Source organism: Ictalurus punctatus, chromosome 24 (genome assembly GCF_001660625.3).
Source record: "Ictalurus punctatus breed USDA103 chromosome 24, Coco_2.0, whole genome shotgun sequence".
Taxonomy (NCBI): domain Eukaryota; kingdom Metazoa; phylum Chordata; class Actinopteri; order Siluriformes; family Ictaluridae; genus Ictalurus; species Ictalurus punctatus.
The window spans coordinates 18,528,279-18,550,798 of record NC_030439.2 but is presented as its reverse complement, the minus strand read 5'-3'; the positions used below and the strand labels follow the sequence as shown (position 1 = coordinate 18,550,798).

General features: G+C 41.9%; 3 protein-coding genes across 4 annotated transcripts; 1 reads left to right on the top strand and 2 right to left on the bottom strand.

Moving 5' to 3' along the window:
- Positions 1-2,238: 2,238 nt before the first annotated feature.
- On the top strand, positions 2,239-7,864 carry LOC108256875 (zinc finger protein 665). Of its 2 annotated transcripts, XM_017454112.3 has the most exons (4): positions 2,241-2,732; positions 4,146-4,261; positions 4,387-4,465; positions 5,249-7,864. In XM_017454112.3, the coding sequence occupies exons 1-4, from the start codon at positions 2,474-2,476 to the stop codon at positions 6,199-6,201; spliced, it is 1,407 nt and encodes a 468-aa protein (XP_017309601.1). In that variant the 5' UTR covers positions 2,241-2,473; the 3' UTR covers positions 6,202-7,864. The 2 variants fall into 2 exon arrangements, with proteins under 2 accessions (XP_017309602.1, XP_017309601.1); XM_017454113.3 differs by lacking the exons at positions 4,146-4,261; positions 4,387-4,465 and having other exon boundaries at positions 2,239-2,732.
- Positions 7,865-8,759: 895 nt separating this feature from the next.
- Positions 8,760-16,023, bottom strand: si:dkey-210j14.3 (RB-associated KRAB zinc finger protein). The gene is made up of 4 exons (XM_017454116.3): positions 15,030-16,023; positions 13,092-13,216; positions 11,252-11,366; positions 8,760-11,176 (listed from the first exon to the last, which is right to left on the bottom strand). Exons 1-4 carry the CDS (start codon positions 15,283-15,285, stop codon positions 10,593-10,595), a joined length of 1,080 nt encoding a protein of 359 aa, XP_017309605.1. The 5' UTR covers positions 15,286-16,023; the 3' UTR covers positions 8,760-10,592.
- A 247-nt stretch (positions 16,024-16,270) lies between these two features.
- LOC108256828 (zinc finger protein 432) lies at positions 16,271-22,315 on the bottom strand. The gene is made up of 4 exons (XM_017454050.3): positions 21,389-22,315; positions 20,414-20,489; positions 20,174-20,306; positions 16,271-19,862 (listed from the first exon to the last, which is right to left on the bottom strand). Exons 1-4 carry the CDS (start codon positions 21,961-21,963, stop codon positions 19,237-19,239), a joined length of 1,410 nt encoding a protein of 469 aa, XP_017309539.2. The 5' UTR covers positions 21,964-22,315; the 3' UTR covers positions 16,271-19,236.
- Between the last annotated feature and the right edge of the window lie 205 nt (positions 22,316-22,520).

Sequence of the window (22,520 nt, the reverse complement as noted above, 5' to 3'; positions counted from 1 at the left end):
TCAGTTACAGTTCATTTCTATAATATTCTGTTGGTCTCACTTGAGGTACATCTCTAAAGATGTACAGAACGTTTCTTTTTTTAGCCATCTCCCTGCCCTCGGTCAGCATCAGGAGGCCTCAGTCTCACAACAAAACCTCTTAAGAAGTTCTTTGGTGACTGCAGAGGAGCAAAACACGTGACCCGGATATAAAGCAGGATTCAACGGACATTCTACAGCTATCAAAAAGCAGCGAAAGGGCAGTAAGTACAAGTAAATTAGTGGGAATTGTGTCATATTAAAAGTTCTGCACGTTTAAAGGGAACACAATGAAAAACAGGGTTCCCACGGGTCATGGAATTTCATAACGTCTATTCCAGTCATGGAAAGTCAGGAAATTTGATCATTTTGGGATTGAAGTCAGGGAATATCAGGGAATTATGTTTATAAATCTTTTTTTTTTTTTTTTTTTACAGTGTGCTCATTTGCTGAAGGTGACACAGTGTTATGGGTTAAAAATGTACTTAAAATGGCTTACCGTACCTTGTAAATGAATTGATTTTATTTCCATTAAAGAAATATATTTTTGTTTTATTAGGAGCATTTTGTTTATGAGGTGTAAAGACTAGTCATGAGATAAGTAGATGTTCTTTTTAAGCAATGAAAACTAAGTTTTGCACTGAAAATGTCTGTTAACCAGGAAATCGGGCTTACAGATTTAATGGGTTAAAATAGTTAGTTTTTTTCTGCTCAGTACCCAGTCAATACATTGTACCATTCTTTGTACAGTAGGTCATGGAAATTCAAGATTTTGGTACGGGAAAGTCAGGGAATTTTACATTTGACTTGGAGTGGGAACGCTGGAAAAATACGACAATGCCTTTAAAAATATGAGAAAATGACATACTCTTATTTATATATAAAGAAAGGGAAATGATATGATGTTGTAACCAGTGAAGTGCAGGATGTAAATCCAGACTTAAAGTGTCTTTATTCTAGGATCGTAGGTACACCAAGGATGAATCACAGGACCGGCAAAAACACTGACACTGGTATATAAAAAATTATAAATAAATAAACCTTACTTGACCTAATACTAGATGTACCTCCAATAAACAAAACACCCCTCTAAAATAAAACACCTCGCATAAACAAAACACTTCTGTAAAATAAAACACCTCCCATAAACAAAACACTTCTGTAAAATAAAACACCTCCCATAAACAAAACACCTCCCATAAACAAAACACCTCCCATAAACAAAACGCTTCTCTAAAATAAAACACCTCTCATAAAAAAACACCTCTCATAAACACTTCTATAAGATAAAACACCCCCCATAAACAAAACACTTCCCATAAACAAAACACTTCTGTAAAATAAACCACCTCTCATAAACACCCCTCTAAAATAAAACACCTCCCATAAACACTTCTCTAAAATAAAACACCTCTCATAAACAAAACACTTCTGTAAAATAAAACACCTCCCATAAACAAAACACTTCTGTAAAATAAAACACCTCCCATAAACAAAACACCTCTCTAAAATAAAACACCTCTCATAAACAACACCTCTCTAAAATAAAACACCTCCCATAAACAAAACACTTCTGTAAAACAAAACACCTCCCATAAACAAAACACCTCTCTAAAATAAAACACCTCTCATAAACAAAACACTTCTGTAAAACAAAACACCTCCCATAAACAAAACACCTCTCATAAACAACACCTCTCTAAAATAAAACACCTCCCATAAACAAAACACCTCTCTAAAATAAAACACCTCTCATAAACACCTCTCTAAAATAAAACACCTCCCATAAACAAAACACTTCTGTAAAATAAAACACGTCTGATAAACAAAACACCTCCCCAAAATAAAACACCTCTCCAAAACACACCAACCCAAAACACACCTCCCAAACACAAACAGCCCTCTACAATAAAACACCTCTCATAAACAAAACACTTCTGTAAAATAAAACACCTCTCATAAACAAAACACTTCTCTAAAATAAAACACCTCTGATAAACAAACACCTCCCCAAAATAAAACACCTCTCCAAAACACACCAACCCAAAACAACACACCTCCCAAACACAAACAGCCCTCTAAACAACACACTTCCCAAAAAGAAACACCTCTCCCAAACCAAAACCCCTTTCTAAACACCTCCCAAGCTCAGAAGGGCCGACCTGTCTTTAATTACCGGTCATTTACGACTTTTATTTTGTAAACAAAATACCGAAATCTACCCGGAAGTGAACTCAACTTTATTTCCTATTGTTGATACAGTCTGGCGTAACTCCGCATACACATCTTCTTCTTTACTGTATTCGGGGATTTATGATGCGTTTTAGACGCGACTGAGGTTCAGTTTATTGCATCATTTATTGGCTTGTTTCCTTCTCGTTTTTCCTCTCTTCTCGGCTAAAAAAACGAAAGGATTTATTGTTGAGAGACTAACGGAGCGGGTCTTTCTCTCGCCATGGCCGAGCCGCGTTGTTTTCAAACGCAGCTGAACTCCATCATGGAGATCATGAGCAGGGCGGTCGTGAGACAGATCTGTAAAATCGTAGACAGCGACTTGGCGTCTTTACGACTGGAGCTGGAGCGCGCGCTTCACGACAACGCGGCTCTCGGGGACAAAATGCGCGTGCTCGAGAGCGAAGTGGAAACTATGCGGAAAGCGGGAGCGCGCGCTCGGCGCAAGAGCTGCCGGTCTGTGTGCATTCAGACATCGGAAGGTAACTCTTTCTCTTTCTTCGTAGACACACAGTCATCATTTGATCTCGTCCATCCGTCATACAGGTCAGGTCAGGTCAGGAGTTCTGACAAAACGCCCTAACTTTCCAGACGTCTCGAGAGACCAGGGGTTTCTGCGCATGCGCATTTCACTTTGCCTATCAAACAGTACTACTCAAGGCATTTTCTCAGAAAAGTCAGTAACAAAGCAGACAGCACAAGGGCTGGGGCTGATTTCTTTCTAGCCCAGACTGTAGGTTCATGCAGCCTGTCAACAAACAAATAAGTCACCAGATGGCGTCACGTGGTAATTTACGCTCATTAAATCATCATGATCGTTTGCGTATCAAAACATGTTACATGAAGAACGAAGAATTTCTGAAGACGTGTAATATGGTATAGTGTAGTGTAGTGTAGTATAGTACAGTCGTATTTGATCGTGACGCCTCAAACTAGTTGGTTGGGTATTTCTACAATTCTGTCATTTCTAACAAGAACGCAGGTGAAGCAGCGGAGGCGAGTTGAGAAATAGACGCGAAGGAAATGGTTACGGATGAAATAACTCACTTTTAACACTACAATGGGGTTTAGTAAGTGGTTGTTGTGAACAATGGTGATCAGTGATTGGTTGTAGTGAACAATGGTGATCAGTGATTGGTTGTTAAGGACAATGGTGATCAGTGATTGGTTGTTAAGGATAATGGTGATCAGTGATTGGTTGTTAAGGACAATGGTGATCAGTGATTGGTTGTTAAGGATAATGGTGATCAGTGATTGGTTGTTAAGGGCAATGGTGATCAGTGATTGGCTGTTAAGGCAATGGTGATCAGTGATTGGTTGTTAAGGACAATGATGAGCAGTGATTGGTTGTTAAGGATAATGATGAGCAGTGATTGGTTGTTAAGGCCACTCATGAGCAGTAAATGGGTGTTATGAATAATAGTGATCGGGTGTTATGAATAATAGTGATTGGTTGTTATGAACAATGATGATCAGGTTGTTGATTGGTTGTTGTGAACCGTGATGATCAGTGATTGGTTGTTTGGGACCAGGATAGTCGCTAACATCTGCTCAAATAGTTGCTAGGCACTTGTTTTAATAAAGTGGTCTAAAAATCGCCAAATCAATCAACATAGTCACCAAGATGGCAACAGACTGTCGCGAGCATGATCAGCACACACTGTTCATGAAAAAAGATGAGCTTTAGTCTCTAACAATACACCTACAAGGTGACCAACAAGGCATGAACGTGTAAAAAGTCCAAAAAGCATAACAACACTCCTACCTGCGTCACCCACACTACCATGTCAGTGTTAATGTTGCGCTAAGACCCATCACCCAAATAACATCTGAGCAACGATGATCCACACATGGTCCACACACATCATAGTAGTTCTCTTTCTCCAAAACATCAGACGCTCCACCCTCCATTAACGGCATCTTCGGGAAGGAGTGGTGCTCCAGTCTGTGGGACGGCAGGCCCAGGCCAGGAGAGGAGGCGGTCGAGGTGGAGCCGGATGTGTCTGATGAGGTCACATTTCCTGCCTTTACTTAAAATGTATTCTTTATCACACGTCCTGTTGTAGAAAAAAAACAACCCAAACCAAGATGTCTTCGTGAAGTTAAGCGTGTTAACGGTCTGCTTCTTTGATGTAGCCTGAAAACGATGACGACTGCAACGTGCGCAGTGTCAAGGAGGAGGTTTCTGAGCAGGAAATCTGCGTCATCAATCCAAGTAAGACGGAAATTAAACATCATTCATAACTTTCCAGTCAGTGTTTGACTTACACAGGAAGTGAGTGTAGAAATATCCAAGCAATTGTTGGGGTGTTTTTTTTGTTTTGTTTTGTTTCTTTCCTCCGCCCAGAATTTCTCCCCAAATTCGTCTTGCCAGTTCCCACCCGCTGGTGCACTCGGTCCTGTCATACAGCAGCTACAAACCAGAGAGGGTGAAGGTTAACACGTGCTTCCTCCATCAAGCAAACCTCCAGATCTTTTCAAACTGCTGCGCATGCTGAGTCACAGGGTGGCGTAACACACTTTGGGAGGAAAGCGCTATCCACCCTCTTCCACATACATGAGCTCACAGGCGATTGTGATTGGCTAGTGTCGCTGTGATTGACAGGGGAGAGAGTGTATGCCATCCCTCTTACCCAGAGACCTCAGTCTTGACTCCTGGCCACGGATTGGCCCTGGCATCACCGGGATTAAAACTTTCTGGCGATCTTTTCTGTTGTGTCATTTAACTTAAAATTTTGGCACCATCGTTACCTGTAGCTAACAACTGAAGCATTTTGTATTTTCTCTAATGACCTACAGGGGTAAAACCGCCCAAAAGAAACCCCAAAAAAAAACTGTACATGCGCCAAATTCCTGACCAATCACATTACACTGACGTGCAATTTGGTGCACTTCAAAGAACTTCATTCATGCCATGATGAATTGACTTATAGAGACAGCTCTATGTTGTGTTAATTGATTGATTCTTAACGATTAATCTGTTTTACCCCTAATACAGCGTCAGGGAACAAAAGAAATACATCCACAGCGCCAAGAGATCCTCATGACGTCTCTGAAGACATGGCTGACGACGACGACATATGCTTCATATCTGCAGGATTTCCGGGGACATCCGACGTCGACACCATGGCGCCGGATTCCCCGAGAGCCGCTGCCACCAAGCTCATATCTATGGATGGCACGGTTCAGCATGTCATCGTGTCAGGCGACGACGACGACGACGAAGACAACGAGGAAGAAGACCGGGTGGAGTTTGACCAGCATTGTATGCCCATCGAGTTTATGGAGGGCGAACGGGGAGAATCCGCAGCGTTCGAGAGGCAGGACGAGGTGGAGCAGGGGGCGGAGCAGGACATTTTAACCGATTCCGAGTGCATGTCCGGCTCAGGCGGAGGTGCTGGTCACATTTTTAATTACTTCGACAGATTCAATATCCATCACCAACCCGTTCCAGGCGACGACTCTGCTAAGACGGACTTCACCTGTCCCGAATGCGGGAAGACGTTCCTGCGTCGGAACGGCCTCACGTTGCACATGAAGAGTCACCAAAAGCAGAACGCTCACGCGTGCCGCACCTGCAAGGTCGTCTTCCCGCAAAAGAACCTCCTCCGGACGCACAAGTGCCTGCCTCCGGAAAAAACTCTGGCCAAAACGGCGGACATGAGGTTCCGCTGCGAGATGTGCGGCAAATATTTTCACTCCAAAGCCAACCTGAAGGTTCACTACGCCGTGCACACGGGAGAACGGCCTCACACGTGCAGCTTCTGCGGAAGAGGGTTCTCGCAGAAAGGAAACCTGACCACTCACGAGCGCATCCACAAGGGAGAGCGGCCGTACGTGTGCACCACCTGCGGGAAAAGCTTCACCCAGAAAGGCAACCTGACTCACCACCTGGCTATTCATAGCAAGATAAACAACAGAATGAGGAACGCTGTTGAAAAATGGCAGTGACTTTTTTTTATTATTATTATTATTATTATTATTATTATTATTATTATTTACATACAGAATAACAAAAAAACTGGATATCATCTCTGGAAAGAATGTTTTTTCTAATCAATTTATTTCACTTTCTGTTTGTCAGTTTTATCAAGTCTCCTCATTTTTTTTTTTGTTGTTGTTGTTATTTTTTTGTAGGTTTTTAACACCAAAATTTTACAAGGGGGTGGGGGGAGAAGCTAACGTGAGAATTTTGTATAACTAATGCCTGAGCCACACTAGAAGAGAATCAGGCTGAGTTTTACGGCTGGTTCGTCCTGATTTTAGACTGGTTTTAAACAATTGTGTGTGTGTGTGTGTGTGTGTGTGTGTGTGAACAGAATGTAGAGACAGCCTGAAATATGAATTGGGCTGCATGGAAAGGGGAAAGAATTTTAAAATCTCCTGCCGAGACGACGTTTGGCCGGCTTTCACGGACAATACGACGTAATCGCAGAGCGTCGTATGGAGGCTTCGCTCGTCGTGCCGTGTTCTCGTTGTGCGACGGCCCATACGCGCCCGCAGAGATTATCCGAGCTTGTAAGTTTTTGTTGTGCAATCCTCATGGACGTCGTCTACACGTTAAGCACTCCTACGCGAGGGCCAGTACGTCGCTTTTTAACTTGCGAAGGTGGTTACGTCTTCACGTAATCCCCCGAGACGTCGTCTCCACCTTTGGCGGCTGCATTACGTAAGCTCCGCCTCTCCGTAACGGTTAGGAGACATGCAGAGCTTATTAGAGTCTTAACACAGGGTCAGTTGCGCCGCTAACGTCCATAGATCCCGTGTTACTTACTCAGATTTTAACAGTGACGTCAAACCCGTGTTTGAAACGTCATCTCGGCAGTCCGTTTTCTGGTTTCTAAGTTTCTCGCCGTTTAAGTATGGTATAACCGAGAAGGACGGCGTGGGAGTGGCGCAAAGATGGCCGACCTAAATTCCTAAGGTCCAATCATGGGACCGGTTTGAAAGCCATCCACCTGTCTATTTTCCATGCCGCTTATCTTGTACAGGGTCGTGGGGAGCCTGGACGCCTACCCCAGGGACCTCCAGGCACAAACCGGGGGACGTCCTGGACGGGGCACAATCGCACACACTTCGGACAATTTGGAAATGCTAATCAACCTACGACACATGTCTTTGGACTGGAGGAGGAAACTGGAGTACCCGGGGGAAACCCCCGAAGCATGCGGAGAACATGCAGAGGCAAACGCCCCGCCCCTCCCCCGGGTTAACTTCATGAATATTAAACATATCCAACACTAAACAGTAAGGGAGTCACACACTAACCGATCCGTGTTGTATCACGATCGATATAATCGGCAAGAGCCGAGATAAACTCGTGTTCGTTTGTTTGGAATCTGGAGTCGTGTTTGTTCACGAGCTGCTCCACGAGATCCTGTTGTTCTGAGAGTACGGTTCGTTAGAGATTCATGACCTGAAAGCCTGTGGTGTTTTTAATACTTCTCTTTGTATCTGGCGTCTCACGCTTTTTAACAACAGTTCGGATGGTGCGGCCCAGGCATAAAGCGTTAATCTCAGCATCTCGTTTCTAGTTCATACGTCAATAGTTAATCTCAAACTACACTTGTATAAAAAAAAATGAAATAAAAAAAAAAAACCTTTTGCATTTGCATCAGTTGTATGGATTTTATGTACCAACTTCAAATATATGATGTATTTTAGACAAATCTGGTGTGCACGGTTTTTCATGTGTGACGATATGAAGCACTTTCAACATACATTTGAGAACGTGTATGTGTGTGTATATATATATATATATATATATATATATATATATATATATACACACACACCGTCCACTTTAATAGGAACGCCTGGAGGTAATTTATGCAGTTATCCAGTCAGCCAATCGTGTGGCAGCAGTGCGATGCATAAGATCATGCCGATACAGGTGAAGAGCTTCAGATAATGTTCACATCAAACATCAGAATGGGGAAAAGCTCTGATCTCTGGGACTATCCGTGGCATGGATGTTGGTACCGGATGGGCTGGTTGGAGTATTGTTGACCTCCTGAACAGTCTCTTAGAGTTTACAGACTGTTGCGAAGAAAAAAAAAAAAGAAAGAAAAAAAACCCACATCCTTGTAACTGAAATAAGCACTCTATAATAAAAATGTGCTGAGCAGAAAAGTTTCTCAGAACGTACAATACATCAAGCATTGAGGTGGATGAGCTACAACAGGAGAAGACCACATCAGGTTCCACTCCTGTCAGCCAAGAACAGGAATCTGAGGCTATCATGGACGCACAGACGCCCCCAAACTGGACAGCTGAAGTGATTTTTTTTTCTTTTTCTAATCTTCAACCGTTGCAGAGTTTTGAGGACGTTGCGCAATTTATGAAGACGAGTTCAATGACAAGTTTGTTTATTGCAAACAGGTGATGAAACACTCTTGACTGGCCTTCATGTGATGTGAACGTGCATACATAGAAATATTTCTCACTTTACTAACTTGCAGATCCACAAATTTAAATTCCAAAGAAAAGTCATTTAATAAGCGCTTAAAAATGTTTAGAATTTTTTTATTTATTTATTTATTTTATACAAAAAATGAATTGAAAAATCAGAATAAAAAAAAAAAACAACAAGGAAATAAATAGAACAAATTATTTAAAAACGAGCGACTAAAAAATGTAAATACATTTTTTTTTTAAAACAGTACTTCTATGTAAAAAAAAAAAAAAAATCAGAAGTAATAAACAGGATATTTTTTATCCTGTTTTTCACTTTGTCCCATTTTTAGTCATTTTAAAAATCGACTGAGTGAGTCATAGCCTCACAAATAAAGTCGCTCAGATCTTGAACGATGAACACTGAAGCCATTATGTTAAACACTGTTGGCACGGTTCCAGAACCCAAAACACACACACACACACACAAAAAGAAAAACCTTGAGAACTTTCTAAGCGTGATTTATTAATCAGCCAAGAAAGAAATATTAGTAGAAAGCCGAAACCGAGGTTAATAAATATTTAAGAGTCTGTACAAAATGCTTAAAATCGGAAACTTCAGTCACTCACTAAACAACACATCAAGTGTAACAAGAGGAACAGAAATAATACTAATAATAATAATAATTATTATTATTATTATTATCTTCACCTTCTGAACATTTAGTCCTCAGTGGAACATTTTATTCTCGTGTGGTGTTTGTGGTTAAAAATCATAATACAAGAATAATTTATTCTATGCTAAGAAAACAGTTCACCAGCATGCACAAGACTTATTTTTTCCCACGTTTTTTTTTTTTTTTTTTTAAATTCATGAAATTTTATTACACTGAGCTACCAGTTTATCAGGCTCACGTAGCTTATACATAAACCTACACTACAGGTCAGGTACGTTGGACTGACGAGCCCGCTCGTGACCCTACACCGCTTCAGCCCCCGTGGTAAAATCGACCGAGGAGGGATTCGGAGCCGAGCTCCGGCGATATGACGTAGCGCCGATAATGATGACGTAATAATAATCAGTGCCGGGTTTGGTGTGATATAACGGAGTTACTAGCTGCGTTTACGTGGGCGACAACGATCCACTCTTAATCCGATTAAGACCATACTTTGATGAAGGAACTACCATGTAAACAGCAATTTTCACTTACCTTAATCTAATTAAGGTCGTACTCGAATTAAGTTCTAATCGAATTAAGACAGGTGGAGTACTTGAGTCGCATTATGGACGTGTATTACAGACATGTATTACACACCGTAATCGCATTATGAGCGTGAGAGTTTTCACCGCATTTCGCGACAGGATGCGATCACACACGCCGGTTCTCGACATTTTACGGCGAACAACAGAGTTCGGCTGCGTCCCAAACCGCATACTTGCCTACTATAGGCCTGTGGTGGGGAAAAATACACGTATCTCGGCTACTATATAGACGGTAAGTACGCGGTTTGGGACGCAGCCCGCGGCTTCAAGCCGTCGTCGATTAGCACGTACAGCACGACTGATAATTAACCGCATTCGAAGCGTTCGTAAAAAAAAAAAATTTCAATAAAAACACCCCAGACTGTTTACGGTACCATAACGAAGACCAACTGTATGTTGAGACGTGAAATTCTGGAAGGAACGTCGAACTTTTCCCACATGGGGGTTTGTCCAACATTAATAAAAAATGATTTAATATTGTGGAACGTCTGTGAAACAAGTGAGCTCCTGTTATTGCTTCCGTTGTGCCGGCTCGTATAACAGTCGGTATAGATGTAAGCAGTCGGTGACTGCACCTTGCTTTTCCTAAACTGGTAGCTGAGTGTCGTGTGCTGATCTGCACAGTGCACAGTGTGCGTGTCGAATATTGGGATATCCTAGCTATAGATTTAACCCCGCTACTGGTTTAGCCGTTGCACTGATGGATGTTGAAGCCGTGTTTATACGCGTAGCGTTTCCCGCAGTCCACGCAGCTGTACGGTTTCTCTCCGGTGTGGCTGCGCAGGTGTATATTTAGCGAACTCTTCTGCGAAAAGCTCTTGGCGCACTCCATGCACGTGTAGGGTCTCTCTCCAGAGTGAGTGCGCATGTGGATTTTGAGGTACGTCTTCTGAGCGAAGCGCTTACCGCACACCGTGCAGCCGAAGGGTTTCTCTCCGGAGTGCGTCCGTAAGTGCACTTTTAAATAGCTCAAGTAGTTGAAGTTCTTCCCGCAGAACACGCATTCAAACTTCTTCTGCTCCGGACCGGACGTTAAGTTCTTCGGGGCGTTCAGGTGCATGCTAGCGGGAAAGAATCCGCCGAACTCCTCCGAGCTCACGTTGGACGACGTGGCGGCGTCTTCGAGCGCAGACGGTCTCGGGTCCGCTCTGACGTCAAACGTCTGCTCGGCCGCGCGTCTCGGCGGCGTGTTGGCGAGCGCGGCGGCGTACGGGAGGAACTCCTCGCTGCTCTGGGCCACGTCGCGTTCCACACCCGAGAACGCAGGGTCTGTAGGTCATTAAAGTGAAATGTGAACTTCGCAACATGTGAACACGGAGTATTTACGGTTCTAGGTTACCGCACCTTTCTCACTGCTCCTCGAGTTGACTTGTGGCTTGCTTTTACCCGGGCCGTCGTCAAACGTCTCGTCTTTGATGATGATCATGTCGGGTCCATCATCTTCCATCAGATCAATAGACTAACAAAGAGAAATCGTACAGAATAATTAAACCAGACAGTGCCACCCCCGGACTGCCCCGCCCTCGGACTGCCCCGCCCTCGGACTGCCCCGCCCTCGGGACTGAGAATGGCTGGCAAGTGACCTCAATTTTTTTTTTTTAATGCTAGCAAGAAGATAAAACGGGCAATATGTACTCAGACAGCCCTGCCCTAGAAGTGCTCTATCCTCATTACACTGCTTCTCAATCAGACTGCAAATCTCTCAAAATGTCCCACATTCAGACAACTTTACCCTCAGACTGCTCCACCTTCAGATTACTTTACCCTCAGACTGCTCCACCCTCAGACTACTTTACCTTCATACTTCACCATCCTCAGACTACTTTACCCTCAGACTGCTCCACCTTCAGATTACTTTACCCTCAGACTGCTCCACCCTCAGACTACTTTACCCTCAGACTGCTCCACCTTCAGATTACTTTACCCTCAGACTGCTCCACCTTCAGATTACTTTACCCTCAGACTGCTCTACCCTCAGATTACTTTACCTTCAGACTGCACCACCTTCAGACTACTTTACCTTCATACTTCACCATCGTCAGACTACTTTACCTTCATACTTCACCATCCTCAGACTACTTTACCCTCAGACTGCTCCACCTTCAGATTACTTTACCCTCAGACTGCTCCACCCTCAGACTACTTTACCTTCATACTTCACCATCCTCAGACTACTTTACCCTCAGACTGCTCCACCTTCAGATTACTTTACCCTCAGACTGCTCCACCTTCAGATTACTTTACCCTCAGACTGCTCTACCCTCAGATTACTTTACCTTCAGACTGCACCACCTTCAGACTACTTTACCTTCATACTTCACCATCGTCAGACTACTTTACCTTCATACTTCACCATCCTCAGACTACTTTACCCTCAGACTGCTCCACCTTCAGATTACTTTACCCTCAGACTGCTCTATCCTCAGATTACTTTACCCTCAGACTGCTCTACCCTCAGATTACTTTACCCTCAGACTGCTCCACCTTCAGATTACTTTACCCTCCGACTGCTCCACCCTCAGATTACTTTACCCTCCAACTGCTCCACCCTCAGATTACTTTACCCTCAGACTGCTCCACCCTCAGACTAATTTACCCTCAGACTGCTCCACCCTCAGACTAATTTACCCTCAGACTAATTTACCCTCAGACTGCTCCACCCTCAGACTAATTTACCCTCAGACTAATTTACCCTCAGACTGCTCCACCCTCAGACTAATTTACCCTCAGACTGCTCCACCTTCAGACTACTTTACCTTCATACTGCACCATCCTCAGACTACTTTACGCTCAGACTGCTCCACCCTCAGACAGCACCACCCTGAGACCGCCCCACTCTCAGACTGCCCCACCCTCAGACTACTTTACCCTCAGACAGCACCACCCTCAGACTGCACCACCCCACACCCAGACAGCCGCACCTTTCAGGCACTTTTTACAGTGACGTGAACGACTTCTTGAAAGTCAGATCACTGTTCATCACTACTGTGATTAATTGTTAGGGTGTAAATTTATAGTCCCTACCAGTCTTACTGCCCCAGCATCCAGAAAAAAATTAATGAACACTGGGGTAATTTTATATTCATTTAGAAAAAAAAAAAGAAGCCATGCTATTACTCCAGCTTAATTACATGCCTGAGAGCTGGAACAGAACAGAAATATGGACTGACACACACACACACACCTCTATCATACACGGGTCCACATGGCTCTGATGCTTGTGTAGTGCACTGGACTCCTTGTCTCTCCACAGATCCATACACCACTCCTTCCCAAACACGCCTTCGATGGTGGGACGATGTCCGGCTTCTGTTCAACGCAAAGGATATTCATTCTCACATGTCGCAAAGTGAAAGCTCAAGCAAGTTAACGTGCACAATGTTCTCCATACACAAAAAGTAATCAATAGCAGCGCACCGGTTTACAAATTTACAGCGCGATCACAGCTTTGTCTTCAGCCAAGTGGACTTGTACATGATCTCAGACTTTAAAAAAAATATTAAAACAGCCGTATTACTTTGATATCACTCCGCACAGGCATCTAATACAGGTAAAAGTCATTTTATTATAAATGTAAGAATACATGTAATACTATAAGAGTGATATAGAGGTGTTTAAATGTTAATGATAAAGAATGAAACCGGACATTATATATAAATTAAAATGAAACAAAAACACGTTGCTTGTTTGCTCAGGGAGCTTTCATATAAGTGTAAGATAAAATAAGATACATATAAGATCAGATAGATACAATGTAAGATTAAGATAAAGCTTGAAGGTTCAGTAGTGCAACTAGTCTTGCCTTTATTTGCACGGACAGCGTGGAATAGATACTCCACATTTAAAGTAAGATTAAAATGAAGCTTTTGGATGTCACATAATAAAATGCCTTTATTTGCGTCATCGTGGAATAAATACTGAAGCTTTATTATAAGTGTAAGATACAGAGAGGGGAAATAAGTATTCAGATACTTCTGTTTTTTTGTTATTTAATACACTTCCAGTGTGTGGAACTCTATTGATTTCACTTATGAATGGATGGGTGGATGGATGGATGGATGGATGGACGTCTAAACACTCCAGCTTTATTAGCATTATAAGAAATGCCCTATGAGTGATATGAAAGTGTTTGTTTACATATTAAATAAAAGGTTTGCCTGTATTTGCGTAGCTGTAGAACAAACACTCCAGCTTCATTAGAAGTAGAAGATGAGCTTGATAAGGTATCATTTGTTTGCGTCCTAATAATAGTATAATTACTCCACCTTTATTAGAAGTAGAAGAAACACTGTATGTTCTAAGTTAGGGGTTCCCAAACTTTTCCAGGGCAAGGCCCCCCAAATGGCATTAACATTTGACCGAGGGCCCCCTTTTGAAAGATGTCTTTAAAACACATTAAAAATACAGACTTCTGAATATATCCCCCCCTTTTTTTAAATTAATAATTACATCTTACATCTTTACATTACATTACATCAGGAATTGATTGTGTGTGTGTGTGGTTGTCTGAGAGTGAGAAAGAGAGAATCATGTATTTATTTATTTTCCACACCAAATTGTTGAGGCCCCCCGGGCGCCCCCTGGCGGCCCCCACTTTGAAAACCACTGTTCTAAGTGATATAAAAGCGTTTAGTGGTAATATTATATTAAATCTGACCTGATATGATATTATATAATATTATATTAAATCTGACCTGATATGATATAATATTAAACCTGACCTGATATGATTTTATATAATATTATATTAAATCTGACCTGATATGAAAGTGTTTGTTTACATATGAAATAAAACATTTCCCTGTATTTGTGTCACTGTAGAATAAACCACTCCAGCTTTATTACAAGTAGAAGAGTTTGCTATAAAAAGCGTTTTGTTAAATATTTCCACGAATTTGACCTTTTATTCGTGTCCTTACTGTATAATTACAGCGTCTTTACTAGAAGAAATGCTGTATGGGTGATACGACAGTGTTTGTTTACATCTGAAATAAGCTGTTTACCTGTGTTTGTGCGACTGTAGAAGGACCCAGTGCGGCTTTATTTGCGTGGTGAGATGTCTTGTATGTTGTAGGAGTGGTCTGAGAGTGTTTTAATGTTGAAAATGAAATGAAAATCCTACCTTTATTGGGCACACTGTGCGCCTCGGCTCTGTCCTGTGTGCTCCTCCTGCTCGCCTTCAGCTCGCTCTCTAACAAAGAGCACTTCTTCTTCAGACCCTCGTTTTCTGAGATCCTGCGGGAAAGCTCTCTCCTAAACACCGCATGACTCTCCTCCACCAGTTTGCCGATTTCCAGCACGGCCGTTTTGGCCAGCATTTCCATTATGGACGCTAACTGGTTCTGAAAATGGGAGTCGCTCACCATCGTCTCCACCATCTTTATTATTACTACTATTGTTGTTGTTGTTATGGTGATGAATAAATCAAGCACAAACACCTTTCCTAAGAGTGTCAGAGCGTTACACTTCTCCTTCTCGGCACTGTTTGACCTCGGGCTATTCACGGCGCTTTTTCTTTACTTTATTGTGGAAGGAAATGGAGAAGGGGCTGCTGGGATTGCTTACCGTAAATCTCAGAATAGTAGAAGGGCTCATGTGTGTACCAAAGGGGAAAGTGTAAATATAGCCTGAAGGGCGCGATTGTGCTTCACAACCTCCAAAAATAACCCCCCTCCCTGGTCCCTTCCGTTCTTATTAAAGGTGGGGTGTGGAGACGGTTCAGATTTCAGACAGTCCACATAGTCTGAATCTAATCAACCTAAAGCAGACATGTTTGCTGCCTGAAGGTTTCTGTCTTCTTCACGTCTGCACTACAGATACAAAGCTAATGTTGCTAACATGCAACTGAAACCAATGGCCACCGGTTAGCCTCACAAGGACTGCAGGCGGAAATCATCACTCATCACGTCTGAACACGTGTTCAGTTTGTTCCTAAATCACAATCCGAGGGGTTTTTTTTCCATTAAAGAATTAAACAATTGAAAGAATTCAATTTCTATCGTCGTTTCCTTTTGTAAAAATGTTTAGCTACACACATAACGTTACATACAGTTAGAGAACTGGTGGTCCTGTTTATGCTAGCTAGCTAACGGTAGCCAAGATATTTACTGTTTTTGTTTGCATTCTGAAATAAAACATTTTACCAGAGAATGGTTGGGGCATAGCTGTATTTTAATATATATATATATATATATATATATATATATATATATATATATATATATATATATATATATATATAATTTTTTAGCTTGGTTTGTTAAAACCTAGTTAGCAATTTAACAAGTTTCCAAATCTAAATGTTATTGGAACACATTTCACGAGATACAAAAAAAAAAAAAAAAAAAACTAAATCTCAAGAACAGCCTTGTAAAAATCTTTGTTATGCAGAGAAATAAAAACTGACACAAAACAGGTAATTAGCCAGTCACCCAAGTAACATTATCATATTCATTTCACTTCATCGCACATCCATAACTAAATATTACGAGGATTTCTGAAAAATGAAAGGGGGATGATTTTTCTAAGCAGTGTTTAGCTAGCTAGCAATAATTAGCTAGCAGCACTAGTTAGCTAGATACAAAGCTAAAGTCACCTAACTAACCTGAACTGAAACAACAACCTGTGGTAAGGTATTTTAGCTACGTTAGCTAGCTTGCTAAATCCCAGCGATCCAACCCAACTAGCTCGGTGACTCGTGTTACCTAATTAACGCAGCCAAACATGATCTTGCCACAAGTCGTTGTTTCAGTTAATAATATCTAGCTACATAACAAAGTTAATATTACTTATCTACCATTACCTAACAGATCAAATGACCTCACCAGAAGTTGCTGTTTCCATTAATGGGGAGCGTACTATATCTATGTTTCCAGGGTTCTATGTTCCCAAGATTTATATGGTACACAATGAACACATGGCGATTTAAAGCTGGAGTTAGGCTTCAGCATAAGTGAAAGCTGGAACATGTTCATACTTAACATTCTGTTCCTTTTATGACGGTTTACTGTGTTTTATAGGCTACATTACGGCATTTCTTCAGTATAGTGTATACATTTCAATATTGTTCATGCATAGACTTGTACTGTATGAATAGAGACTAACAGCTACTTTTAGAGCAGCACAAATGAGGGTTCAGCGTGTGCAACCTGGTTCATTCTCCAAGTTCATAACGTTCATACATATCAAGTGTGGATGAAGGATGGATTTTAAACAAATTTGTAGCATTTGTTTGTTGTTATTCGTTTAAATTCAATTCCGTTTTTATTTGTATAGCGCTTTCAACAACGGGCTTCGTCCCAAAGCAGCTTCACAGAAATATATCAATTCAGGATATAGATTTGAAATGAATAAATTCATCCCTAACCAGCGAGCCAGAGGCGATGGTGGCGAGGAAAAACTCCCTGAGACGATATGAGGAGGACACCTTCAGAGGAACCAGACCTAAAAGGGAACCCGTCCGCATCTGGGTGACACCTCATAGTGCGATTATAAATAATTCCCTTCTATAACTGTGCACTACATGGTCAAATAGTGCAACTGTGTAACCAGGAAATTCATTACAGTTAAATATGTATTTGGCGTTTAAAGTTAAAAGGTAATTAAGTTCATAAGGCTATGGGAAAATGAGTCCCGACTGCATAAAAGCTTTGGAAAAGTTTACTTAATGGGTGTTAACTGAATATTGAACTGGGGAACATAGGACCCTGGGAACATAGGAATGACCCTCGTTAATGCTAGCTCCGCAATTGCTTTGCAATCTTGCTAACTTTGCTAAAATGACCTTATCCTCAAGTACTGTTTCAGTTCATGTTAGTTATCTAGATAATAAAGCTAACATTAAAAAAACTAACATTGTCTAAGAAACAAAATGACCTTAGCAAAAGTTGTTTTTTCCATTAATTGTTATTTAACATTAGCGTCATTACCTAGCTAATTCAGTTAATTAGCCAGCTGTTTCAGTTAATGCTAGTTCAGACGATTATCTATTATCGTTGCTATCCAGCTCTAGCTCATGTTAGTCAGCTAACATTATCGAAATAACCTTACCACGGGTTATAGTTTCAGTTAATGTTAGTTAGGTAACATTAGCTTTATTACCTATTTACCTTACCACAGGTTTCTACCACAAGTTCATGCTCATAAGCTAACTCACCAGAGGCGTATCACCCTGCACAAAGTATACTTCACGCTTTACATGTACGCTAGGAACAGCATAAAGTACACGTGACACAAATTTTGTCATCAGCAGAGTACCGTATGTGCGCCGCCAGACTTTTCTAACCGTGCGTACTTTACATGCACAGGTCACACATGTGCATTTAAGTCGTTTGCACTATTTAGTCGTTCCACAAGGTGGCAACAGTGACCCAAGGCCGTTGATTCTCAAGGTGGTCGAAGAAAAAAACTGAATTCGCCATCCCTCACTATTTTCTGGTCGAGCGGTCACACAGACACATCTTCTCTTTCTCTTTTATAAAAACAAAATTCCTCTTCCGCTAGTAACAACAAGTGAAGCAGCATGTCTTTCTCCTCCATTGTTCTTCGTGTTGTTGTGATTCTTCTTCGTTGTAGTACTTCACACCAGAAGACCTGCTTTACTGCTCTGTACTGACTCTTGTAGGCCAGAAGGGGTAGTGCAAGTTGTTGTAACGCGAATGCATCGACCAAACGGAGTATACTTTGAAAGGCTATGAGTATGACTGTACACATACGCTTGCGTACACATAAAAAAACGAAGTATACTTTGGGCTTAAGGTTGCTGCTGGATGTGGTATTAGTGAGACCAGCAGGGGGAGCTCACCTTGTGGTCTGTGTGGGTCCTAATACCCCAGTATAGTGATGGGGACAGTATACTGTACAAACAGCCCCGTCTTTCGGGTGAGACGTTAAACCGAGGTCCTGACTCTCTGCGGTCGTTAAAAATCCCAGGACACTTCTCGTAAAAGAGTAGGGGTATAACCCCGGAGTCCTGGTGAAATTCCCCATTGGCCCTTCGCTATCATGACCCCCTAATAATCTCCATTTCCTACATCCTACATCACTCTCCTCTCCACTAATATCTGGTGTGTGGTGGGCATTCTGGAGCACTATGGCTGCCGTCGCATCATCCAGGTGGATGCTACACACTGATGGTGGTTGAGGAGATTTCCCCTTCATACAATCTAAAGCGAATTATGTCATGACTATTAGACAACAAAGCTAACATTACTCGGCTAACATTCCCTGAAACAGCAACGTGATAAGATGAGACAATTTGATCAAAGTTATGTTATGCTAGTATGTAAAAGTGTTCTTGAAGTTCGAGGTGTCAAATCGTCAGCGAAATCTCAGTGACCGACGCTTGAGGAACGGAGCCCGGGTCCGTTCACGGTCCTGCCATTCCGATCACAGAAGCCAGACTTGGCGTTTGAATGTACAACCAGATGTTTGTTCAGATTGAATTTCTTGGTAAAGCCTTTCCCACATTCGACACAGATGAAGGGTTTCTCTCCGGTGTGAGTTCTCTGGTGCATGTCCAGAGAGCACTTCTGAATGAAAGCTTTGCCGCAGTGCATGCAGCGGTACGGCTTCTCTCCCGTGTGTGTGCGCTGGTGTGTGTACAGGTGACCTTTCTGCGCGTACCTCTTACCGCACAGCGTGCACCTGTACGGCTTCTCACCCGTGTGACTCCGCTTGTGGATTTCCAGCTGGCTGAAACACTTGAAGCACTTTGTGCAGAGCGGGCACGCGAAGCGCTTCTCCTCCTTGAACCTGGAGGCCACGCGTCTCCTGACGGGCTTCGGGAGGAGATAAGACTGTGTGCTGTCGATCTCTGCGCTCGAGCGCACTTTTAAAGCAGGTCCTTCAGGGGCGTGTAAATTATTTTCAAAAAAGATTCTGTCCTGTGGATGAGTCTGTTTGTCAGCAGATTCATCACTGAGATGCCTGGCAGATCTTTCCTCAGTGCTGTGTACTGCAAGTCACAAATGACCACACAATTATTCATATTAATGCTCACTTATGATTGAATATGAATTCAATTTATGATTATCATACATAAAAGCATAAAGGTTAACATAAATATCGAGTCCAGCAATTCTTATGCACTATAAATGCTTATATCACATTTATAGATATATGTTTTTGTCTTAAACGTCTATATTTATATCAAACGTGTTCATAAAATGTTATATTACATTTCAAAACTCTCAGAGAAGAAAACATTAGCCGACTGGACTTTTTAATCAGGTGAAATTCGATAAAAAAAAATGAGCACAAACTGACTGCCATCTCTCGTCTTGTCTCCTCCTAATTCAGCGTCCCAGAAGCCCTCCTGTTTAACCTTTACTTCAATAGTCGGTTCTTCTCCGTGATGCTGCTGCAGACGACAGTCACGCTGTTTCTCTCTCATATCAGCCTACGTAATATTAAAAGATACAGCATCTTATACATTAAGCATCCCTTTAAGAATATGTTTCGTGTTGACAGTTTCATAAAAAAAAAAATGCATTAAGGAAAACTTACATGGTCCTGTTCAGAGGTCACAGGAGTGTCGAGTAAAGCAGCATCACCCCCACTGAACTCTTCCAGCTCACTCTCTCTAGATACAATCAAAAACAATCTTAAGAGGAAGTTTCGCTCCAAAACAAGTATTCGGTCTAGCAAGACCACCTGATTAGTGTGTAGTGTAATAAAGCGCCTTGAAACGCTCAGCGATATTCGGCGTGTTGAGGTAATTTCCACTGAAACAGGAAGACAGGGCGGGGCATATCGAGTGGCTCCTCCTCCTTTTTAAATAGCCAATAGCATTTAGTTTACCTCACAGCTCAGGACCATGGATTTTTATCATGTTGGAGACGGGACGCTTCGGATTCCAGAGAGCGTTCGGTTGGACAGAAAATCCGAAAGTGCAGAATGATGTCATCAAAATGGTTGATCCGTATCAGTGGTGGAGAGAGAGTGTAAATTGTGAATGCGTATATCCTCTAAATGCGAATTTTTTCATTGTTTTGGAGCACACTAGCTTATAGATAACCTTAAGACGAACACATTCATACTAAAAGTCACACAACTTCCATGTTGATTTCATGAGGACTTTAATAATGTGTTGAACCGTCGACATGCAAGTTCCCGACCTAAAGAATGGCACATGAAAGACCCTTTAAGTTGCATTTACAAGTTGATCGCCAAGTTTCCTATTTTATTACTAACTTTTACCCTTATTTCAAAGCAACGGACAGTTTTAGTTGTTATTACCCACATTTAATTAGTTGTTATTTAGTTGTTATTACCCACATTTAATTAGTTGTTATTTAGTTGTTATTTAGTTGTTATTACCCACATTTAATTAGTTGCTATTTAGTTGTTATTACCCAGTGCACCACAGGATAACAGTGGTGCAGTGGGATTTAGCGCTTGCTTCGTCTCGACCTAAAGAGACCGATGCAGCGGCGCTTTAGTCCTTTAGTATGTTCCCTTTAACACACATGGTATAATGACCTTTTAATATGAGGCTGGTTCTCTGTTATGGAGCTGTTGTTTTCTCTTCTGGAGCTGTGGTTCTCCTTTCTGAGGCTGTGGTTCTCCGTTCGGGAGGTGTGGTTTTTCGTTCTGGAGCTGTTGTTCTCCATTCTGGAGCTGTTGTTCTCTGTTCTGGAGCTGTTGTTCTCCGTTCTGGAGCTGTTGTTCTCCGTTCTGGGGCTGTGGATCTCTGTTTCGGAGCTGTGGATCTCTGTTTCAGAACTGTGGTTCTCTGCTTTGGAGCTGTGGATCTCTGTTTCGGAGCTGTGGATCTCTGTTCTGGACCTGTGCTCCTGTACTGCTGTAAGCAGTGCTGATGCTCCAGTATCTCCAGCCTCCTGGTTCTGAGTTGTATTATTTGTTGACATGTGTTTTTCCATCAGCTGCAGTCTTTTCCTCAGAAAGTCGATCTCATGTTGACCTCGGGTCACCTCAGACAGGAGGATTTTACATTCCAGCTCCACAAGTTTACTGATCTCCAACACCGCCGTTTTGGCCAATGTTTCCATAATATCAGCTAACCGAGTCTGAAAAGCAGAAAGAGGCGTCAACATCTTTTATTCCCTCAATATATGGAGGTAAAGACTAAAATAAAGCCGCTTATTTGCGTGCAAAAGCCTCTAAAACATGTTATGTGCTGTAAAGTAAAGTTTTGCATATGCTGCTTGCCCTCAGCTCGTGACTACCATGTTGGAAAACAAGGACGATCATGTGGAGGCGACGGGTCCAGGGTTGCCAGGTCACAAGAAAACGTTAGACATTAGTCAGTCCATTAGATTGGAAAGAAACAACCTTGTGCTCTGGGAGATAATTCAGACTTGATCGGATTTCTCAAATCCGGGATTGTTTATAGTCACTTCCTAAGGCTTGACGCAGAGATTGAATTTAATTAATTTAGTCCAATTTGGCAACCCGGTGTCGCAGGGATTTTAAAAAATGTTTTGGTGGTCACTTCGTGTGTTTTCAGTTTTACTGCCATCTATTGAAATGGAGCTAAAATTATTATTATTAATAATAATAATAAAATAAAAATAGAAATAGAAATGCAACTATATGACTCCTGCTCATGTGTGGAAAGTTTCCACTTTTACATGATGCACCTTTAACATTA

Coding starts and splice junctions, on each gene's coding strand:
- LOC108256875 (XM_017454112.3), top strand. CDS start 2,474: ATGGCCGAGCCGCGTTGTTTTCAAACGCAGCTGAACTCCATCATGGAG. Junction 2,733..4,145: donor GTGCATTCAGACATCGGAAG/GTAACTCTTTCT, acceptor CCAAAACATCAG/ACGCTCCACCCTCCATTAAC. Junction 4,466..5,248: donor AATCTGCGTCATCAATCCAA/GTAAGACGGAAA, acceptor CCCCTAATACAG/CGTCAGGGAACAAAAGAAAT.
- si:dkey-210j14.3 (XM_017454116.3), bottom strand. CDS start 15,285: ATGGTGGAGACGATGGTGAGCGACTCCCATTTTCAGAACCAGTTAGCG. Junction 11,367..13,091: donor TGGACCCGTGTATGATAGAG/GTGTGTGTGTGT, acceptor TCTCTTTGTTAG/TCTATTGATCTGATGGAAGA. Junction 11,177..11,251: donor CTCGAGGAGCAGTGAGAAAG/GTGCGGTAACCT, acceptor AATGACCTACAG/ACCCTGCGTTCTCGGGTGTG.
- LOC108256828 (XM_017454050.3), bottom strand. CDS start 21,963: ATGTTGACGCCTCTTTCTGCTTTTCAGACTCGGTTAGCTGATATTATG. Junction 20,490..21,388: donor AACCAGCCTCATATTAAAAG/GTCATTATACCA, acceptor GATTGTATCTAG/AGAGAGTGAGCTGGAAGAGT. Junction 20,307..20,413: donor TGACCTCTGAACAGGACCAT/GTAAGTTTTCCT, acceptor AATATTACGTAG/GCTGATATGAGAGAGAAACA.